At 33.3% G+C, this 23,601-nt stretch overlaps 1 protein-coding gene and 1 non-coding gene across 3 annotated transcripts; one reads left to right on the top strand and one right to left on the bottom strand.

The window, feature by feature from the left end:
- Positions 1 to 580: 580 nt before the first annotated feature.
- Positions 581 to 3,692, bottom strand: LOC129322716 (uncharacterized). 2 transcript variants are annotated; one of them, XM_054969054.1, is made up of 2 exons: positions 2,658 to 3,692; positions 581 to 1,136 (listed from the first exon to the last, which is right to left on the bottom strand). In XM_054969054.1, the coding sequence occupies exons 1-2, from the start codon at positions 3,511 to 3,513 to the stop codon at positions 697 to 699; spliced, it is 1,296 nt and encodes a 431-aa protein (XP_054825029.1). In that variant the 5' UTR covers positions 3,514 to 3,692; the 3' UTR covers positions 581 to 696. The 2 variants fall into 2 exon arrangements, with proteins under 2 accessions (XP_054825029.1, XP_054825028.1); XM_054969053.1 differs by having other exon boundaries at positions 581 to 1,139; positions 2,658 to 3,690.
- Positions 3,693 to 23,130: 19,438 nt separating this feature from the next.
- LOC129284689 (small nucleolar RNA R71) lies at positions 23,131 to 23,237 on the top strand. Its single transcript, XR_008586933.1, has one exon. It is a non-coding gene; the product is annotated as a small nucleolar RNA R71 (small nucleolar RNA).
- Positions 23,238 to 23,601: the final 364 nt, after the last annotated feature.

Genomic DNA, 23,601 nt, shown 5'->3' with positions numbered 1-23,601 from the left:
TTTACACGCAATTCATTCCAACGGCAAGTTTGTAGTTAAAAGATATGCTTCTCATTACGTCAGACAAAAATAAGGTGTTTCTCAGGGGTTAAAAAAAAAAAAAAGCTGTTTTGCTATTGAATTGCCTGACGTGATTGTTACCAAAAGCAGAGAATCATGACTGCAAAATTTTGGTCATTTTCACGTTTGAAATTGTCACAGCTTCACATATATAGATGTGTGTGTGTGATGAGACCCTTACCTACATGGTTCCATAACTTACTAAACCACGTAATCTTTGTTACACGTGGAATAGAAGTTTCAAATTATTAACAGAATTGAGTCTAATAAAAAAATAATAATTTCTCATGGCATAATAAATCTCAAATCTTTAAAGGTGCCTACATTCTGTATCTAACCATATTTTGAATAAAATTATTTTTAATAAAAAGATATTTATAAGCAATAAAAGAAAGTTCCAACATATTAATGCTTGTCCTATGCCCATAATTCATGCTCAACCATCATGTCGCAAATCACATGCCACCAGAAAAACTTAAAACCCCGCCAAAAGTTCAGAGTCTACATGAAGAGACATACGTATAATTAACACCACCGACATATTTATAGATAGGTAGATAAGTACAGCTTCCACGTTTTATTATAAGTTAGACACATAATAACAGGTATGCGTATGATTGAACTTGATGGATGAGATTACTTGACAAGACCCAAATTGAGGATGCCCCAAGAAGTGTTAGGCCAAGATTTGTCCTTGGCCTTCATGAACAAAACTCTTGCCCAAGCAATCCATCCTTCCCATGAATTCCTCTTGTCCCAAGGACTTCCCCATTCCAGCAACAGTCTCAATCCTCTCTCTGCTTCTTTCTCTGCCTCGTCAAATCTCCCTTTGCTCAAATAAACCTGACTCAACACCACATGTGGCTCTCCTACAAATGGATTCTTCTCAATACTTCCCTTCAATAGCTCTTCAGCTTTCTGACTCGCCACATTATTACCACACACAGCTTCACAATACATGTCCCTCGCAACTATTTGATCATTCGCATCCAAAACTCTCGTGCAATTCTCGAACAATGGCGGCACCGGCAGCTCAATATCTTCATCTTTATCACTGTGATCAGTATTGGTGTTACCTGCTGGAGATCAAAAAGTCCCACAAATAGATCATAAATATATAATCTTTAGGATATATTTAACCCAATGATTTAAGTTATTTTAATGAGGTAGATTATTGTTAAACTTAAAGCAAAGAATTTGACATGTATCAAGAGCGATTCAATGGGCGATGAAAAACAAGAAAAATACGAAAGAGAGAAAGAAAGAATGGAAGATGAGGTTAAAAAAAACAAAGATTAAAAGAGAGAGTAGTAGAAGAACAAAAGGAAAAATTGAATAAAAAAATATTATTATTTAGGCTAGAATATAAAATGTCGGTCAAATAGATCACTAAGCTATTTGGGTTGACTAATTGAAGAGTTAGGCTCAATCTGAACAAAGAGGCCGATTCCGAGCTTAATAGAAGGCCACAGTAGAATAAATATGTTCAAATCTTGTTATTTACAAACATAGGACTGATCCCAAGTAGTTCCGAACTCCACAGACATTGTGTCTAAGTATTTTGGTGAGATGGGTTAGTTGCCAAAAATAAAAAACAATGAGTAAAGACCATGCAATAAGTCTTACAGGATCCCTGATTCTTCAGCAGAACGTTTTAGGTCTTAAAGGAATGGTTATCATCACTCTAACACTATAAATAAAATAGGAAGACACGGAAGAAAGGACTTGTAATCCTTTTACATTCCAACAAAAATAAAAAACACTTATTCTATCAAGTTTTGTGTATCTTTTACATTCTAGTGTGGTAAAGAAGCTCGAGATTTTATTAATTGAGACTCAACATCTCTGACACACCTGATATTTATTGTTTACATACGAATAATTTATATTTTAAAAGACTAAAAGATTTAAAAAAAGAAAAGAAGAAAAAGAAAAATTAAATAGACTCGAGTCACACACAAAAAAAAAGATAGTCCAAAAATAAATAATAAAAGGAATATTAGACCTATATCTAGAAATTATATGATAGAAACTATATTTTAATAAAGTTCTCCTTCATCCAAAGTTATAAGAAAATTTGAGATATGATTATGCACATCAATAAAAAATTTTTTAATACAAATTATGAACTTTGAAAATTGCCTCTATATATTTAATCATTATATTATAATATTATTTTAATTATTTCTTATTTAAAATGTAATATTAAAAAAGTATTTTTAATGCAATATTTTTTTTTCAAATTTTTCTATATTTTAAGAAATTTACAATTATTAGTCGAGTTTTACTTTTAATCTCTATAATTTTTTTTTAACAAAAATGTTTAGCTGACTCAAGTCCCTATAATTTCAGCATTTAAAAAAAACTACTGACTTGTATTTTAAAACAACAATTTTTTTAAAATTTATCTTACAATTTGAAATAAAAATATAAACTACTAGTAAATTTATGTAAATGTTTACTTTAAAAAAATATTTTATATTTCATAAAAAATAATAAAATGAGTGAAAATATTAAATTTTTTTTACCTAAATTCACCAATTTTAACTTTCTAACTTTCAATTTAAATTCATTTAACATTAAAAAATGGACATTACCGGTTTTTGTTTTCTGCTCTTCCAAGAATATCTCTTCCTCTCTCACTATTAAATTGTACAAAGCTGCCATTCTCGAGATCGAATTCAACCACAATCCTGGCTTCCCGTTTCCTGGCCAAAGGGCTTCAAAGTTGTTCCCGGAGAATTCAAGGCGGCCGTTGGAGTTTTCGAAAAGCGTATCCTGGAAACCAAACAGTTGGTCGCTGAAATCCGCGACAGTCATCAACAGGAAGACTGCAACGATCCTTCTAGAAACATGAACATCTTCTCCAGTACGGATATGCTTCACGGTTATCCCTTCAGCAGGAAGCAGACTCTGCAATTTCTTCCTCCAAATTTCTTCGCCGTTGAAGATCCCCTCCTCCTTCGCATTCCGGAGCGATAACTCGGAGAACTTGAGGTGTTCAACGAGTTCGGAATCGGCGTAGTGGAACAACAGATCGTCGTGAATAATCGGCTGCCTGGGGACAACACAGAACAAATGAATCAAACGCTCGGCTTCGTCGCCAACATGAGAGCGAACGGTTTCACGGCCGGTGGAGGGATCGAAGATGGCGAGGTTAACGTAGGAATTGGAGTAAGCAGAGTGGAAGAGACCGCAGAGGGACACAGAATATGGGGCTTTCCAGAGATGGAGGATGCGGAAGATGTCGATGAGGTGTTGGAGGAAAGTGCCGTGTTTGTGCCAGCACTCGCCGGCGCCGACCGAGCGAAGGACGGCGATAAGCGACGGCAAGTGGGGATCAATAGTGTGGAGCTCATCGCGGAGGAAGGGACGAGCAGAGTCTAACAGGGTTTGGAGGTAATCTTGTTTGGTTTGTGTTGGCCTTGGAGCAGATAGTGAAGAAGATACCATGGTGAGACTCAGATCAAACCAGAGAACGATAATTTAGCTTTTTCTCTCTCAAATTATAACGCGAGAAGGATCGAATCAATGGATAATGATTACATCTACAGAACCAAGAGAGAGACGTGACGTAGTCAGTTTCTCGTTTAATTTGTGCGGTTCATATAGAGTGAGATTGAGAATGGGATAAGTTTCAAGGACCCAAATTCTTGGGCCTGGCTGAATCTTTCTGTTGAGATTTTAGTTGATAATTAATTAATAATTAATTCTATTTATTTATTCATTGTGTTTCAAATTTTAAGTTAGATTTATATTTTATATACTCATCAAATTCAACATTATATTGCATTTTTAATAAAATCATATATTTCAATAAGTTAGTTCATTGTTTTAAAATTATGCACTCTTTTCCTATTTACTTTTATTTAATATGATATCTTAATTAGATTTTTATTAATTACAACTCTAGTTAAGAGTATTTTGAAATTTAATTTATTAATTACCTCTTGAAAGACACAAAATAGTTAATTAGATATTTGAATATTTTACCTCACAATTAATGCATTAATAGTAAAGAAGGATTAAGGCATTTATTTTTTATATTAGGAAATAAAGTATCCTAAATTACTACATTAGAGGGTGAGAGTTCACTCGTGTTGAAAAGATAAGTATGAAAAATTTATAGGGATTAGCTGACACCAGTGGATCCACGATGCAGCATATTAGAGGATTGTACCATGAAACATCCTGACACTCTAGCAACTCTCTAGTGCTCATATGAGTATGGATAGGAATCACTACACCCTCATGATGTGATAAATTCAAATTAGATATGATATTATGGATTATATTTAATTAAATTTTCATAATCTATATACTATATATAGATAGGGATGTGCTTTATAAAGAGAATTAGAAAAGTTCTGGTGGCAAAACACTTTGAGAGTCACGAAATATTTTATAGAGAGAAAAACTAACATTCAAAAAAGAATGAACACTAGGAGTGCTAGTACGCTGTTTGAGTTAGAGAATTGTTCATGTGGATACCGGTAGTGATGGACCCCATGGCACAGGTGACATAGCATTAATGGCAACGAAGCTTGAGGATGGTAATCATGAGCATGGTGACATAGACGGAACCCAATACTTCCAATCCGACGTACCTAAAGACCCATTACAACATATTGGAGGTCCAATGACAAGAGCCTGAACTAAAGCTATGAAGCAAGCCTTGTTTAGTCTTGTGCAAGAAGTTCGAGAGCTTGGAGAGTATTGGGGCACTCCTCTCAAGCCCAAAGAAGAGCATCTATACGTGTATAATGTATTTAAGATCCAAACTTATGAAGAGTCAAGCCCAAAAGATGCAGACCTTAGCCTAATGCAATGAAGACTACAAGTTGAGCCTCTTGCAAGTAAGGAGGCATGAAACCCTAGTAAAGAAGTCAAGGGTGGTGTGATTTTAAATTCTTTATAATCCCTTGGTTGTCTCCTAAATTAATTCCTATTTTAATGGTCTTTTCATTTGATTTTCTATTTTGAGTCTAGTTAAAGGTTAGAATTAATTATAGTATTAATTTCTAAATTTTGTAATCCATAATTTTAGGATCACATCTCCTATATTATGTGGCTGAATATTTTATCATTATTTTATATTATTTCTCCTTTTAGTATTAGGAAATTAGGGTTTTAATTTTAGGAAATATTTTTTTATGAGCCTATATAAATTAGGCATGCTCCCTATTGTAAACAACACAGAAGTTGAATGAAATTATTCATTTTAGAGTTTATAACTCTTGTGAGTCTTAGTGCTTTGTGGTGGTATCTCGTGTGAGAAACAGACGTGATCAAGAGCGTGATCAACTTTTGTGGTGTCTTCGAAGGTTGAGGTCCCTAGAGGCAGGTGCTCTAGAGGATCTTCTCCTTGATCATTATCCTATTGTTTACTTCATACCTTTCTTTATTTTCATCATAAATTTCGTCCCTTTCTTTTTCTTCTTGTGTTTTTGTTGTTTCAGGGTTCTGTCCCTAAACTAGCACGATTCTGCTTCCGCGTCCCTATCAGGTAGAGAGAGCAGATCTACGTTGTTAGCTCCTGAGATCCAAACTCTTGAAGAGAACACGTGCTAAGTTCGAACAATTAAAAGGTAACTCTTCTATCTATCTTGATTTAAATGAATTTGTTTGGTCCATATCAGAATAGGGACTTTAAAATTTTAATCTTCCACTGCATCTCCCTATACAATAGTTACATTCTGGCTTGTATTGAAAATGCAAAACTAAGATAGTTTTGAGCTATGAACATGCATATAATTTTGAAAAGATGAATGTGATATCAAGTTGAGGAAAATATGGGTAAATGAAGAAATAGGTAATACAATGTTGTGTCAGGCCGTAGCATCAATTGACTCACGAGGCAGTGGTGAGCCTAAGTGGGTGAAAGACCCTAGAGGGTATGGTGAGATGTTACACTTGAAAAGCGAAAAGTAATATTGAGAAAATGAGATTTATGAAAATAAGTAGACCTCGAATATGGCATGATTAGTTGGCAGGAGTTTGCCTAGAGATTGGAAGTAGTTAAAATTCATATGGTATTTAGGCTACCCTTCAGTGCATGAGGGATAGCCTTGTCCCACATCTTATCGAGAGACTATCCCATAGTTTGTCGAGGGACTAGAATCTAGCTTTCTCTATAATTTTATTGAGGAGAATAGTTTAGGGTATACGACACCTCAGAGATTTAAGAGTGAGGGGGGTTGTGTTTTGAGAGTGAGTTATGTGAACTTTGGCTGGGTCGCACCTCACAATTGATGAGCTTCGGTAGTCCAGTCACACAGACAGAGCTTTATTCAATGTTATAACCCACGATTTCAATTAGAGGAAATAAGGAGGGTATAAGGTTGGTTGATCATTGTCTATGTAAATTATATGAGGTGTCACATGATTAAGATGTGGCAAGTCATGTGGATACTAGGTCATAGCCACGTGTCTGTTTGTCTTGTGACAATATGCCTGATAATGAGATGAAAATAAACTAAAGAAATAATGATAAGTCATGTTGTATGTGTATAGCATGTTTGAGAACTTGATTTTATATGTATGCGTTTTATTTACAATTGATATATAATTGCATAGGGTATGTTTTATTTTTATTACTGAGTAGTAAGACTCACCCTTTTCATTTAATATTTTAAAGGCTCTAGCTTTGGTGTAGAGAGGGAGAAGGCTTAAGAGGCTAGGAATTAGTTCATTCCTACTATATGCCTATAGATTATATTTATTTTGTGTAATAAAACATTGTTTTCAATTCTAGGTTGCATATTGTTGCACTTGTACTATTTTGATGTTGTGAATATTTGAATTGTATTTTAGGCATTGAGTATTTTTTATGATAATTTATATGTTGATAAGGCCAAAATACTAATGCAAGTGTAAAAATGATGTTTCAAACATGTTTTGATCTGTTTTGATACAATACAAGGCAAATTGCCTTCTCCTTCTGTTTTTAGTGAAAAAAGGGTTGAGTAGTGATTTTGTGTTATATTGTTAATTAAGCATGAATGATTTGTTGTTCTGATAGTCCTAAGTCCAATAGACATAGTCCAGGTGTTAGGAAAGGCTTTTAGTACTTGTTTTGGATTTTGGACATCCTAAGTTGTGAAAAGTGATCAAAATGGGTTCGGGTGTCTAACTTCTTAGTGTGACTTGTTTTGGAAGTGAAACCCATTCCATTAGCTATTTTATGGAAAGAGTTTTGTGTAAACACCTAGATAATGTCATTCGGACGTTGTATGGAGAATTGGGATGTGTTAGAAGTTTCCTAATTTTGTTGTCAAATAACAGTAGAATTAACGTGTAACATGCTGAGGCGAATTGGCACTTGAGCTGGGGTGTGTGGCACAGAGAGCAACACACTGCAGTATAGCATGCACACATCCTAGGGCATTGCCCTATTTTATAGCAAATGAGTTGTTCTTCATTTGTTTTCATTCTTTTTTACTCCTCTGAGATATCCTATACTTCCGTAACTTGTTTTTACTTTGATTGATGAGTCAATGGATGATTGGAACATGTTTTAACTTTATAAAAGTTGGGGTCCCTTGATTTGAAAACTAAAACTTGGTAATCTCCTTAATGGATTAACCCTTTGATTACCATAGGTTTGGTTAGGTAATTTTGTTGAGTAATGAGGGATTTTACAACTTCACTTATGTATCTATTGCTCTGACAATATTACTGTTGAGATGAATATTGAAAAAATGACGGGAATATAGGCATTTCAATAATCAAGAAATATTTAATCCGTCCCAAGGTTGTGTTTAAAAGAATTCCAAAATAGGCAAGAATGTTAACACAACATTTGGATTTTAAAAATATTGAGTAACAAGAGAGATTCAAAACTTATAAGATATGGAATGAAAAACAAAGCACATTTCTTCATATTTATATTGGAATGAACATGCTTGTTTTGGAATAGTTAAGAACAAAATAGTTAGAGGCACATGATTTGCTCTTCCAAAATATTGCTCTTATATTGAAATAAGTTTATGCAAGATGGTGATCTATGAGCTTTATTTAGGAATAAGAGAAGCTATTCCAAAATATCAGTTACATAGTCCTGTATAGCTAAATTTATTTTGGACTAAGATATTTTGTTCTTAAATAAGTGCATTGTTTCGAAATAGAAAAAAAGAAAGAGACTCTAAGAAACAACTATTATTCTAGAATAAATAGATATATTTTGGAATATGAAGGGTACACACAAACAAATGATTTTGGAATAAAGGTGCTATTTTATAATAAGAACCTTATAAACAAAAAGCACATAAAAGATTTCAGACTTTAAATTTTTGATTTTGAGAGCATCTAAAATACTTCTTAGACATTAGAAATGGTCCTTAAGAGATTAAGATCAAGTTTAATTTTTAGAAAGAAACTCAATTAGATCAAATAAAGATTAAGCTTTTGAGTTTCTTGACAATTTGGGATTAGGGATGATAAAAAAAGCATTAAGAGTTCAATCCTGGCTAAAGTTGTGTTTAAAAAGATTTTAGAAAGGTTATAAGGTTAACACAACTCATAGAGAATGAAAGGAATAGATATTGAATATGTTCTAAAGAGTACAAAATCAAACACAAAGAATAGAGCATAAAAAATTGATGCTCATACAGGAATACATGAGTTTATTCCCAAATAAGACTAGTTTTTTCGGAATAAGATACCTTGTTCTGAAGTAAACTATGGGTCAAATTTTAATGGTCATAACTCTTTCATTTTAAATCCAAATGAAGAAAACGATTATAGTTAGAAAGCTCTAGAAGTTTAGTTTCCAATAAAATATGACCCACTTGAAAGTTCAAAGTATTTAAAGAGATATGATCAAAAATGCAAGAAAAGGTCAGTAGCATTTTTTTTATGCACTGGAAGCTTCAATAGCCAACTTTGGAAAAACATATCTATTTCATATAAAATCTATTTTGAATGAAATATATGTATTTTGAAACTTGTACAAGTCTCATTTTAAATGAAAGAGTTTCACATCAAACAGATTTGTATATTAAAATATATAGAGAAAATACTGATTAAGAGTCAAAACCTATAATAACTAAGAAAATAACTATAAAGATAAAAGTTGTATTTTTATTATTTGTTGGAAAAAATTTAACAAGGTGCATTGGTGGCCTTGTGGTATTCTTCTTGGCTCTCCTTCAATTGATCATGTGTTTAAACCCTCTTGGAAGTAAAGGAGGAATTTTGGTTTTTGCTATAACTTATGGTTAAATTTACCATTTTGTCCCTCTAGTTGCATAAGAAAATATAGAGCTCACACGTGTCATTTTTCCTCATTCCTTCTTCGATATCTCCAGAACTCACCGAGAGTGAGAGAGCTCTCATCGTCTCCCTACCATCTGTCATTTCCTTTGCCCTTCTCCATCATCACAGAATCACCAGTAAAGGCCTCAAATCTGCTCTGACACTGGTACGAGCAAAAACTTCAGCCATCACCATTGAGCTTCCTCCCTCTCTATTAAGCCACTGAGGTTCTCTACTCTTTTCGAGCAATAAGAAGATTTAGGTGCGTTGTCGTTCTAGTGTGGCTATGGGAGTGTGTAGACATTTTCCCCCTTTTTCTTAAGCTCGTAGCTGCTTCTATTTTCTCTACTCCAACATGACTCCTTCTCGTTTGTTCAAGTAGTTGCAGGGGTATGTGAAAATCTTCCACTCCCCTATGTCACATCACCGTCGTTCACTACTGTGGGAGCCTCATCGAATACCCAGCTTCTTCCTTAAGTGACTCATGTTGTCACTATTCTTCTCCCATGTATTGCTCTTACTGATCTAGCTTGAGGGAGGGATCTAAAATTTTCTTCCTGTTTTTATTGTACTGCTTAAAGGTGAGGATCTTAGAACTTTGTGACCTCTTTGTTATTTTGTTGTGCGTGCTAAAATGGGGGGACGATTGTGATCCTTTTCCCCTTTCTCAAAGAGAGAAATTAGAAACATGCAAGAAGGAGAGGAGAGGAACATGAAGTGTGCTAAGGCAAGATATTTAGAGTATTGAAAGGCACTTCTAATTAGTAACTTAATGAGTAAACTATGTATAACTCTTACCTTCCATTCTGCCTAAATTTCTCTGAATATGAGTTATAGAGATATTAAATTGGTGAAATTTAAGGGGTTTGAATCTTACCCAATAGTAATAAAAAGGTTCTTAAAAGTTAAATTAGAGCTTTGTGACTGGTTTAGACCTAAACAATAGAGTTTTGAACCGGCATGCTCAATTTGGCCCTAATTCATTAAGACTTTAGGGTAAAAATCATGTTTAAGTAAAATGAAACTAATTGAGATGATGTAAAGTAGTAATTGAGTATTAATGGACCTAGAATAGATAAGTGAAAAGGAATAAATGGCTAAATATAGCCATAAGTAGTAATTATGTGTTTTTGGTTAAATTAGAGAAATTGACTAAATTGTACCAAATATGTTTAGATTGGCATATCATGCATTTAAAATGAGAAAGGAAGCTTGTGACAAGCTATAGTGATAGTTGAAGTTCACAGGTAACCTTTCTATTGATAGAAGGGTTAAGGTAATCGAATAACTTTCTTTGTTTGACTATTTAATGTAATTGTGTGTGAGTTTGCTATGTAATGCATGAAATTATTTTGAACTAAACATGTTTTATAGCATTGAATGTTTATTACATAAAAAGAATTTTGGTTAAATAAGTAATGAAATTGTAATTTGTAATTTGATATAAAAATGTTTATGTATATATATGAGACAAGTAGTGATTGGGAATCTATAATTGGTTCGGAAAGTATGATTATAGGGGTGAGAGTTCACCCGTGTGGAGTGTAGTGATAAGATCATATGGCGTATTCTCCTTAGTGCCCAACAAGGTGCGATGTTAGAGAATTTATCTCCTTAGTGCCTTCCGAGATGTGGCATTAGAGATTATCTTCTTAATGTTTATTAAGGTGCAGTATTGGAGATTTAAACTCCTTAGTGTTTGTGTGATATGATGTTGGAGTCAATGACACCCCATTGTGTGTATTAGGGGAAACCATAGTCTATAAGTGAGATAGAACTTCTTTGGCTGAGTGATTCTACCACAAAAGATAAGCTCAGGTCCAATAAGGATGTTTTAGTCTAAGTCGAGCTTATGGTTTTATGTCAGGGTGATTTGGAGGTTTAGTTGGTAGTAATCATGCTGTATATGCAGAAAAGTGATGAAAGTAGGAAATATGTGGAAAAAGAGTGAATTGAAATATGTGGCTATGATTTAGAATGAAACATATGTATGTGTTATGTCCAATGGTATAATATGCTATGCTTTTATATAATTGCATGTGATAGTTATCAGTAGAGAGTTATTCTATTATTAAGATTTTTATCTCACCCTTGTGGTTACGCTTTTACAAGAGAAAGTAGTGATTAAGGTAAAGGAAAAGAGTTTGGGCCTTATGTACCTTACTATTCCACAAAGCAGTGATTAGGGTAAAATTTTGATAAGGTTTAATCATTTCCTTCAAAATTAAACTAAAGCTAACCCTAATGCAATATAGGGCCAACCTTAAGTCATCTCTTAAAAAATGATTTTAGTCTAATTAGAAGTTATCTAATGAAACAAATCACCCAAAGTTGTAGGAATTTACTTACGTAACTATCTATACTAATTACCTAATGTGCAAGTAACTAAAATGGTAATTAAAGTAAGTAAAATGAACTTTTCTTTTTTCAAGAATGGAACCTTAGAAATTAGTTAATTTTTGGACTCATTAACTTCTCATGATTAGGCTAAGTTTAGCTTTCCTTTCCTCTTAACTAAAGCTATCATGACTTACGAAAATTATCCCAAGCCAATTAACCTAATTAGCTAACTTTCCTAGGTCTTAGATTAAAGTCTCTAGTTCAATTAACCAATTACTGTAAAAATTAGCAAAGTGATTCACTTAAAATCTCCTCTCAATAGCCACAGTCAAAACAATAATGTGAGTAACCACAAGATTATGTCAAGCTACTCAACAATACAAGCATTAACACTACAAGATTATGCAATATCAACACATGTAATTCATTAAATGAAAAACACAAGATTATGTGCTCAACATGAAGTGGCCGAATCAGTTATGGCAGCCTGAAGAAGAAATTAAATGAAACAATCATCTTCTCTTTACATCAACATCAAATTCAAATTAGAATTTACAAGCCAAGATGCTTAAACTCTAGATTAAGGAATTTAATCATCTAGTAAAAAAAGAAAAGCATAGAAAAGAAAAGAACATAGCCATATTAAAGCTCAAGACTCATCCTCCATCTTCATCTCTCTAGGATTTCACCAAAAAACTTAGCCAATCTTCATCATCTTCAAGAACCTTAAGTTGGAAGCTTGTTGACCGAAATTCATGGAACTTGGAATGAAGAAAATGAGCTTACAACCTTGTAAAATAGGAAGGGATGGAACAAAAATGAAGAGAGGAGAAGAATGGTGTGAGTTTTGTGGAGGTTTGGTGGCTGAAAATGGAGGTTAGGGTGCTAGAAAATGAAGAACAAAAGAGAGAAAATGAAGAACACTGTGGACAAGAGAGAGAAAATGTGGAAGATGAATGAGATGAGTATTGGATCTGAATTGGGGAGTTGAATGGCATGATTATTATGTTTCCCATCAACTGAAGCTTAATTAAAAAAAATAGAAAAGAAACTAAAATGAAAATGGGAGCTTTGTTATACTTGCAAGGTGGAAACCTCCTATTGATTGGTAGATGATTCCAATGTGTGTGTAATTTTCTATATGTCATCCACATTTTCAAGCTGATTTAATTCCCAAATAAAGCTTAATTCACATGTAAACCATCAGCTTTGACCTCAAGGAGTGTTGACCTTAGTTGCCCAATTGATGCACAAGTCACATGCCACTTATGTCACATAACTCACATAATTTAATTAAATATAATGTGATATAATAAAAATATAATGTTTAGAATTAAATTTATAATTAGAAGGCAGAATTTATTAAATTAACCAAGTTCTAGGCTGTAAAAAATCATATAAAAATTTTCACATAAAGACAAAATGAAACTTAGGTTAAACTAAGACACTTTAGAAAGTGTTGATTTTTTATTTAATTACTCCCAAAATAAAATGAATTTTTTTAAAAAAATAATTTCACCACTCATCAATTGGACATAAAATTCACTTTGTCAAATTTTCTTGTACATTTTCTCAAAATTTTATTTTTTGGATCAAAATGCCCCTAGTACACTAAACTTAAAAACTTAGGCAAAATTCCAAATCTAATGCAATGTGTACACTTTGAGGTGATAAATCATTAATAGAAAAGTCCTAATTAAGAAATAAAAATGGGCAAGAAATGTTTTCTATCAATTCTCCCACACTTATCTTTTGCATTCCGAGCAAAATCAAGTGAAAAAGGTCCCAAAAGCAACTATAAGACAAAGAAACATGAGAAAAACAATGTTCAAAGTCACTAAAATACTAGCTCATGAACTTCTACAAATTATCAATCAATGTGAAAATAATTAGAAAATAATTATGCACATCACAAAAAAACCCTTACCAAGAATCAATGTCAAAGAGTAAGCCTCTCTAGATTAAGTGTTTGCTTTCATCACTCAAAGTGTATAAGGTATTAAATTTCACTCAAAATTCTTAGGATAAACCCTACCATAAATTTGTAACCCTTCTACCTCTCCATTACTAAATAGCACTTGCAATCAAGAATCAAGTGGACTTTATTAGGTTGTAATATGGGTAATAAAAGGATGTCTAAGAAATGTATGTATGAAAAAACAAGGTTAGCATCAAGATAATGCTAAAGTTAAGATATATTCTCTTAATATGCAAAGCATAATCTAATTCAATTGAGTGGTAACCTTAACATAATGAGGATGGAAAGCAATGACAAGAAATAATAAAACAAATGAATGGATGATCTAGGTAACTTTTTATTCTTTTCTCTCTTTTCTTTTTCTCCTTCTTTTCTTCTTCTTTTTGTTTATTTTTCTAGAAACTTTATTTCTTTTCTTTTTGACTATACTTTCTTTTCAAATCTTTCTTTTTTTTCTTTTTCTTTTAGTTGCCCTTAACTCTTTGAAAACAATGAAAATAATGGATGTAATGGTGTAACAATAAAGGATAAAGAGTAATGGATAGAAAAATGTTAATAGGCATCCATTCATTTGATCTAGGACATGCAATAAATATTTGAAAGATATATAAAAGTGTAACATGCATTCCTTGGGAAAAATAAGGTGAATATTTATTTTTAAGAATTAAACCAAAAGTTCAAAGTGGCTAATATATGATAATCAATAATAATGGGTTGGCTATTTGGCTATTTTTTATGAATGTCATCTTTCATCTCCTATTAAACAAGTACAAAACATATGGTCTCAATTAAGAAGTGGAACAAATTCTAGAGGGTAACATCACTAAGGAATTAATCACACATGAGTGTTTCGCCTTTTTTATGAAAGGGTAATATGCCACTCTAATCCATTAGTTCAAGGTAAAAAAAAATTCACTTCACACCAATTCAATCTTAAAAATTACCACATCTCAAGTATCAAAATATCCATTCAAGAACTAGGTCATTAAGTAACCTCAAACAAAACAAAACAAACAAATTTTTTTTAATTGTTTTCAAAATTTTTTTGCAAAACCAAACAAACAAAATAAAATGTTTATTTTTTTTCCCTGCACTTAAATCATGCATTGTCCTCAATGTATGTATAGATTAGTGATAAAGTAAGGTGAGATCAATAATGAATGTATAACAAAAGTGTGGTGCAGAATTATTATTTTTTCAAACCAAAATACAAAACAAAGAAGTCAAATAAAGCAAATAAACTCTAATTTTCCTATTAGATTCATCTCCCCCACACTTGAACTATACTCATCATTAAATATATCAATTAAAGCAAGGTAAAAGCTCAAGCTTGGAGAGATACAATCTTATCATGGTGGTTCAAAAACATGTTGAGAGAAGTCCTCCTCCTTTTAAAGTGGTTTGGCCTTTTTGTAGAGCTTGCATAGGTGACCATTAATTTACACGACAGAACCTGTGGCTTCATTCAAGAGTGGCAAAACCACATAATGAAACACCTTGGTCACAAGATATAGTCCCTCCCACTTAGACTTCAACTTGGCATGCTTATGAATAAACCTTATTTAGAACAAGAGGACTTAATCTCTTTCTTAGAACTTTTTCCTTAAGATTAGCTTGTCATGAAGGATCCTTGTTTTCTCCTTATAGATCCTAAAAGACTCATAGGCATCTAACCTAAGCTCATTAAGTTTTTGCATTTGAAGAAATCTCTCCTTAGCCAAAAGATGGAAATCCAAGTTGAGTTTCTTGATGGCCCAATAGGCCTTGTGCTCTATCTCTACAGGAAGGTGAAATTATCAAAATTCACCACACAATCACAATAAACAATCATAATTAAGGGCAAGGATTGCTTCTAAGCTCACATAATATATATATATATATATATATATATATAAGGGTTAAAACTAATAATATTTTAAAAATAATTGTGAAATATTTGGGATCTTATAAAAACCCTTCAAATTTATAGTTTGAGCTCAAACTTAATGATTTATAAAGGTATTGGAAGCATGAAAAAGTTTTAGGAAGCAAAACACTTGAAAACAGCACCAAAAATGTCATTTTTGAGTATTTTGGTCTATACATCGCGGCTCATGGTCCATGTGCCGCGCAGCATGTGGCACAAAAAGGCAAGTTTGGCCGCTGTATTATGCACCACGGCTCACGTGTCCATGACAGCAAAATGTTGTCATGATAGCTTTTTTAGATGAATTTCAAATACGTGCCATTTTTGCATCCAATGTCTAATTGGAGTGATTCAAGCGGCCATGCAAAGCTTATTCAATAAGCTAACTAAGGGTAAAGTTTCATTACAATCTGACACTGTATGAGAAATTTAAATACTCGAACGCAAAAGTTAATTTTTAAAGTGATTTTCAAGTATCCAAATACTCAAAACTCAAAACTCATGCCATTAACCCATTTTGAGGCTTGAACCAAGTTCAATGGACCAAAATACACTTGATTGAGCATTCAAAAATACAAAAACATACCAAGCACAAAATTTGACCACTTAATGCCCATTTCACTGAATATGGCCAAAATACAAAATCAACACCATATACACTATTTGCCTTCTATTATTACATAATACACTACATATAAATTGTCACCACATAGATAAAACATTTCTTGCACTTTTATTAGTATTTTAGCCGATCACCATAAAAATTGCCACATATTCACATCATATACAATATTAGGCTAAAATATAAAATAACATAGTATGAAACAAGTGCAACTAATCAAAATGATATGCATTCCTAGTTGGCAACATATAACATCATCCATATAAGTTTATGTATATGACTCAAAATAAAATCAGGCTTTACAATGATAATGTAGCAAGTATGCTAGCCCTTGCCCAGTTCCTTCCCTTGATTAGTTTCAGTGGTAGAACCTATGAAATGATAACTACGGGGTGAGATAAACATGTCAGTAACTAAAATAATCTACATTATTTATTAACATGCCAAGTTATAAACAAGCCTTAAAATAAGCAAATCAACACACTATATAAATTCACGATAAGTTACATGCATGATCCCTAACCATTTAGTCCTCTAATACTCCCGACCGAACTGGTAGGCTATTTTATGAAACAAAATCACATGTATGGTCCTCAAGCTCACCATTCATGGTAGAACTACTTGGTCAAGGTGTCCTAAACCACTTCTGGACTATTGGTTCCCTCTATTACAAGTAATTGGGGTGTTATTACTCCAACACCTCATCTTATAGATGCTAAGGAGCATAGTCTCTAACTCCACACCCTTCTGAGTACTAAGGAAAGTAAGTCTCTAACATCGCACTCTTTTTCGGGCACTAAGGAGAAATATGAGTTACACCTAGATCTCGAGGTACTAGCAATGCCATATGGACTTAATCTTCACTAACTCCATTAGGGTGACCTCTCACCCTCTCACCTTCACTACATAACTCCACTTGACCATGCATGCCACTTTCTAAACAAATATAACAAACCCTACCACTTACTTTAAAAATATGAATTTTCACAAATCAATACTTCACTCATTTTCTAAACTAGATAACTTTTACAAAATTCATATATATAAACATAACAAATTATGTAAGAACAACTTGAGAATAACTTATACAAGATAATAAATAATGCAAATTATCTAATTACCTTAACCTTTTTGTTACTAAATGGTTTACCCGTGGTACTAAATATCTTTTTGTGTCAAAGTAAATCTTCCCACACTACAATCTACGTCAACAAGTACTATATGTTAATTTTCAATTAACACAAGCACTATTAGCTACCAATAATATCCCAATTCTCCCACGTCTCACTTATATTCTCAACAAAGAGGCTTGTTAAGATTATAATTTGTTCACACAATCCCTTCAAGCCTCCCTTTAAATCTATCACAACATAAGACTTAATATCTCAATCTATTACACATTAAAATCCCATGATCAAGTTAGGGCTTAATCCAACTTTCATCATATAATAAAGTAGCTTTATATTACTACATATCTAAGATTAATAAACCTAAATCAAACCTTTAAAGTCAATAAAAACTTTTAAAACATAGACTCATAGCTTAATCCATTCAGAGCAAATTCTCCCACTTTTAAATCCTATGAAAAATGAGATGAAAAGGTAGATGAGAAAGGAAGGAAACTTACTCAAGAGTTTAAAGGCTTAATTTATCTTCAAAATCCTCCTAAAATGATGCCGTACCAGTGCCCAAAGCTATCTCCTTCGTGTTCTAAGTTTCCCACCACAAAAACTATCATTTTCTAATGATTTTCAAAAATTTAAGTTGTCTGCTGTGCCGTGCACCGCAGCACATGCCACACAAGCCACGGCCCATGATACAGTAAGCAAAATATCAATTTTTCTCCCCCCGATGCCACCCAACTTGATCTAACTTCCATCCTAACTCAATTTAGAGCCAAATATAACCTAAAAAGCTAATTAGCAACATAAAAACATATTTAAATTAATTAATCATCTTTTTAAATAATTTATCCCTTAATTAGTCAATTTTTTTTTTTCAAATTTAAAGTTTTTGTATGTTACAGGTGACATGCCTTTTCATACACCAATCAAAAAGGAGACATGTCAATAGGAGTCTTATAAGTGGTCCGGTAAGCCCACAAAGCATCTTCTAAGTGTAAAGACCAATCCTTCCTATTTGTGTTCACCACCTTGGTTAGGATCTTCTTGACTTCTCTATTTGATACTTCGACTTGGCCATTAATTTAGGGATGATATGGTGTAGAGATCTTGTGATGCACCTTATATTTAGCCAAGAGAGCCTTCATCTTCTTATTGTAAAAGTGGGATTCTTGGTTACTTACTAAGGCCTTAGGAACTCTATATCTACAAAAAATATTAAATTTGAGAAACTTCAAAACAATCTTAGCATCACAAGTTCTATGGGGAATGGCTTCAATCTACTTTGAAACATAATCAACACTAAGTAATATGTACTTAAAACCAAAGGATGGTGGAAAGGGACCCATAAAGTCAATGCCCCAAACATAAAAAATCTCACAAAATGAAATGGGTTGTTGAGGCATTTTATGTTTCTTACCCCAACTACCAACCTTTTGACATTTCAAGCATGCTTTACAAAATTTATAAGAGTCTTTAAATAAGCTAGGCTAATACAATCCACAATTTAAAACCTTCCTAGCTGTCTCATTTGAGCTAAAATGACCACAACATGCACGGGAGTAACAAAAATAAAGAATAGAAGGTACATTAACATCATCAACACACCTCATAATCACTTTATCACTACAAATCTTCCATATCAAAGGTGGTTCCCAAATGTAAAACCTAGACTCTCTTTTCAATTTTTCAATGGCAAAATGTGAAGCACAAGGTGGCAAGACTCCACACTCAAGAGGCATACTATGGAGGCTTAGATAAAATGGCACATAATGTCTCATCAATAAATGAATCACAAGGAATAGTAGGGTTAAAGTTCACCATAGTAGCTTCCAAATGAGATAGCCTACATAAATGATCCACCACTTGGCTGGTAGAACCACTCCTATCCCTTATCTCCATATTAAATTCTTATATCAAGATCACCTATTGAATCAGGTGAGGCTTAAAATCTATCTTCTTAAATAAGTACCTCATAGCAGCATGGTCAATGTACACAATAACTTTAAGGTTAACAAGATATGATCTAAATTTATCAAGTGCAAAAACAATGGCAAACAACTCTTTCTCAGTCGTAGTGTAATTAACCTAAGTTGAATCTAGGGTCCTAGATGCATAAGCAATCATATATGACAACTTACCCTTTCTTTGACCAAGCATAGCTCTTACAGCAAAATTGAAAGCATTACATGACAACTCAAAAGGCAAAGACCAATTTGGGGCTTTAAGAATGGGGGGAAATAAGCATGCTTTTTAAAGTGTCAAAACTCTTTTTACAAGCATCATCAAAAGTAAAATGAACATCTTTTTGTAAGAGTTTAAACATAGGCAAAGCAATTTTATTAAACCCCTTGATAAATCTCTTATAAAAGCCCGCATGTCCTAAAAATAATCTCAAATCTTTCAAATAAATAGGACATGGTAAAGAAGCGATCATATTTACTTTGGCCTTATCTACCTCTATGCCCTTAGAAGACATCAAATGGCCCAAAACAATGCCTTTATCTACCATGAAATGGCATTTCTCAAAGTTAAGCACAAGCTTCTTTTCAATGCACTTACCAAGCACTTTATCTAAAGAATGCAAGCATGAATCAAAGGATTTACCATATACAGTAAAATTATCCATAAAAACTTCCATGTAATTTTCAATAAAATCACAAATATGGATATCATGCATCTTTAAAAAGTGCCACGTGCATTACAAAGACTAAAAGGCATCCTCCTATAGGTAAAAGTATCAAAGGGACATGTAAAGGTGGTCTTATCTTAGTCATTAGAAGCTATGAGAATCTGAAAATACCCACTGAACCCATGTAGGAAGGAATGATGGGACTTGAAAGCTAATCTCTTAAGCATTTGACTAATAAAAGGAAAGGAAAATGGTCCTTTCTAGTCACATTATTGAGCTTCCTATAGTCTATGCACACTCAGAATTTTGAACTCTAGTTTAGACAATATCTCCTTTCTCATTTTTTATCACAGTAATCCCCCCTTTCTTAGGCACAACTTAGGTTAGAGACACCCACTCACTGTCAGCTATAGGATGAATGATCCCAGTATTAAGTATCTTGACAACCTCTTTCTTTACCATATCTAATTTCAATGGGTTAAGTCTCCTTTGCGGTTACCTAATGGGCTTAGCATTGTCCTTAAGAAAAATTTTATGTGTGCACACAATAGGGTCAATACCAGGAATGTCAACCAATGTCCAACCAATAGCATGCATGTTCTTTCTCAACACATCAAGCAATGCATTTTGTTCCTTAAGAGATAAAGAGTTAGAAATTATTACCAAAAGCTTCTCATTCTCAATGAGATATGTATACTTGAGATTAGATGGTAAAAGCTTCAACTCTAAGGTAGGTGGCTCTATACAAGAGGGAATGAGCTTCTTCAAGTTTAATTTGGTGGAATATCCTATGGCACCCTCTTGTCTTTTAGCCTCCTCACTTGCTTTTGATTGCTTCTCTTCTTTTTTAAGCTCAATTTCATTGATTGCTTCTTCTTTCTTCACGGCCTTCCCCTTTTCTTGCAACTTATCCTCAAGTACTTGGACATGAGCCATGGCCTCAACATGTGTAAGTGTAGAATTTTCCTCTAATAGCTTGAAAATCCTAAAAACATCAAGCTTGAGTGGAGAAAAACTCATAGATTTGCCCTCAATAGCTTTAATACCTACAACACAAGAAGAAATACCCTTCTCAAGCATTTCAAGATCAAGCATAGGAGATATTTCAAACAAATCATGAGAAGAAGTAGTTACATCATTCAAGCATGTATCAATCTCTAAACAAATAGGACAACCACATCTATCAATGCATGTAGTAGTGACAAGAGATAAATCATCATCAACATGTAAGAAAGAATCAAGCATGTGAGACTCACAAGCATCATGAAGCAATAACTTAATGAAACTCACACCTAATAAAGAATAATCCTTAAAAAGATGTTTCATTGCTTTATCTATATTAAAAACAACATGATCTTCTCCACATTTCAAAATCAAACTACCTTTTTCCATGTCAATCAATGTACAAGTAGTCCTTATAAATGGCCTTCTTAAAATCAAAATATCATCCCCACTCCCTTCTTTTGACATATCAAGCACATAGAAATCCACAAGAAATAATAGACCTTTAACACAAACCAACAAGTCTTCTACTATTCTATATGATCTTCTAACAGTTCTATCTGCTAATTGGCATAACATAAGTGTCTTGTGTATGCAATCAAGACTCAAGGCATGATAAATTGAATGAGGCATAACATTAATGGCTGCACCTAAGTCTATCAATGTATGAGAAAAATGTGTGTTGCCAATCTTGCATAGAATTGTAAAATAATTGGGGTCCTTACACTTTATAAGGAGTTAAGGCCTCATGATCGCACTCACAGATGAGGGTAATTGTACCCTTGCATTAGGCCTAAATTTTATTTTATTTGTATAATAATCTTTTAAAAATTTGGCATACTTAAGAAAGTTCTTAACTACATCCATCAAGGGTACATTAACATGAATTTTATGGAAGAAATTATATACCTCTTAATTAAATTATCCCTTTACTTGCTTAGGGACCACTTGTGCTTGTGGGAAAGGAAGGTTATTCAAAATCTCTTGACTATGCTTTCCTTTTTCCTTCATAGAACTCTCCTTTCTTGTTTCACTTTGCTTGAATCTCCCTCTTTTTCCTTGCTAAGCAACTTGGCCATAGTCCTTTTTTCCACCGTGGATGGTGGTTCCTCACTTATGACCTCCTCAATGTTCTCATCCTTATCATCCCTACAAAAAAATGCATTATCAAGAGCAAAATAAGAACTATAAACATTAATATGAATTGAAGAATTTAAAGAGGGATTCTCGGCCTTTCCTTGTCTTTTGTCTTCTTGCACTCTTTCTCCCAACTCCTTGCCACTTATTAATATGATAGCATTAAGATTAGCTTTAGGATTAGCAACGGTGTTGGATGATAATGTAGAGGCTTGAGCATTAGTTGCACTAAATTGGTTAGCAAGCATATTCATTTGAGAAGTAAGGGCATCAATTTTAGAGTTCATGTTCTCACATTTATTATCCATACTCTACCTTGTTCCCTAACCCATCATACATGTTTTATACAAGGAATTCATTTTAATCAATTGCTTATGTAACACATTCACATCATTAGAAGAGTTAGAGTTAGAAGAACTCTCAATAGGAACAACCCTTCTATCATCATAACAATTAGAAGAAGGTGTAAGAGAATTATCATTTGGATTGTGGCTTTGAGAAGAGTTACCTTGAGACAAATGAGATGGAGGGTCACAACCAAAGTTGTTTTAATAGGATCCTCTTTGTTGATTGTATTGTAAAGCCACATTTAGGTTTGAATAAGAGAAATTAGGATGGTCTCTCCATGAAGAGTTGTAAGTATTAAAATAAGCTCCTTGTCCTTGCCTCCCACCATAAGATTGTTTTCTATTATAGATAGCATTCACTTGCTCAAACTTAATAGGATAATTTCTTTCAACATGCATGGGTGAGTCATAAAAAATATAAGAATAAGGGACAAGTGCTTGAGAAGTACTTACTTTGCTCACTCGAGATATTTGTGGAGCCAACATTCTCCCAATCTTGGTGGCTAGCAAGTCTACATTTGAATAATTAAGCATTAAGGAACCCACCATATTCACATTTCTCTTCTCCCTTATAGAGAATTGAGCACCACTTAAGGCCATCTTGTCAATTAGTTCTCAAGCCTTTAAGGAAGTAAGGTCAATCAAGCATCCACCACTAGCGGTATCAATGTTAATTTTATCTCTTAAAGTTAAGCCCTCATAAAAATATTAAACTAAATTCTCACTAGAAATTTGATGGTGTAGGCATTTAGCCAAAAGACCTTTGAATCTAGTCCAATACTCATAGAAACTCTCATCCTCTCCTTGTTAGACCTTATAGATTTGCTTCCTTAAATTGGTGACATTATAATTTAGAAAGAATTTATCCAAAAAGAGTCTTCTTAGCTCAACCTATATGCTCACTTTCACATAAGAAGGGTAATTGAAATACTACTCCTTTGGTAAACCTTCAAGAGAAAATACAAAAGCCTTAGCTTGAACATCACCAACATTTACATGCATAGGCTTCATAGTATCATAAACCAAGTAGAAAGTATGTAAAAACCTATGGCAATTCTCTCCCAATAACCCATGAAATTTAGGCAATGCATTAATCAAAGAGGGTTTAATTTCAAATTGAACATTAATAGGAGGAACACACAAGCTAGAAAGATTATCATGCCAATTAGGTTAAGTTAATTGCCTAATGTTCCTCTGCTCT

Source organism: Prosopis cineraria, unplaced genomic scaffold (assembly GCF_029017545.1).
Source record: "Prosopis cineraria cultivar Desert tree isolate PC_DT_omini unplaced genomic scaffold, ASM2901754v1 PC10, whole genome shotgun sequence".
In the NCBI taxonomy this organism is placed as follows: Eukaryota; Viridiplantae; Streptophyta; class Magnoliopsida; order Fabales; family Fabaceae; genus Prosopis; species Prosopis cineraria.
The sequence above is the reverse complement of the archived record's forward strand: the minus strand, read 5'-3'. Positions and strand labels throughout refer to the sequence as shown.

Coding starts and splice junctions, on each gene's coding strand:
- LOC129322716 (XM_054969053.1), bottom strand. CDS start 3,513: ATGGTATCTTCTTCACTATCTGCTCCAAGGCCAACACAAACCAAACAA. Junction 1,140..2,657: donor AGAGCAGAAAACAAAAACCG/GTAATGTCCATT, acceptor TTTGATCTCCAG/CAGGTAACACCAATACTGAT.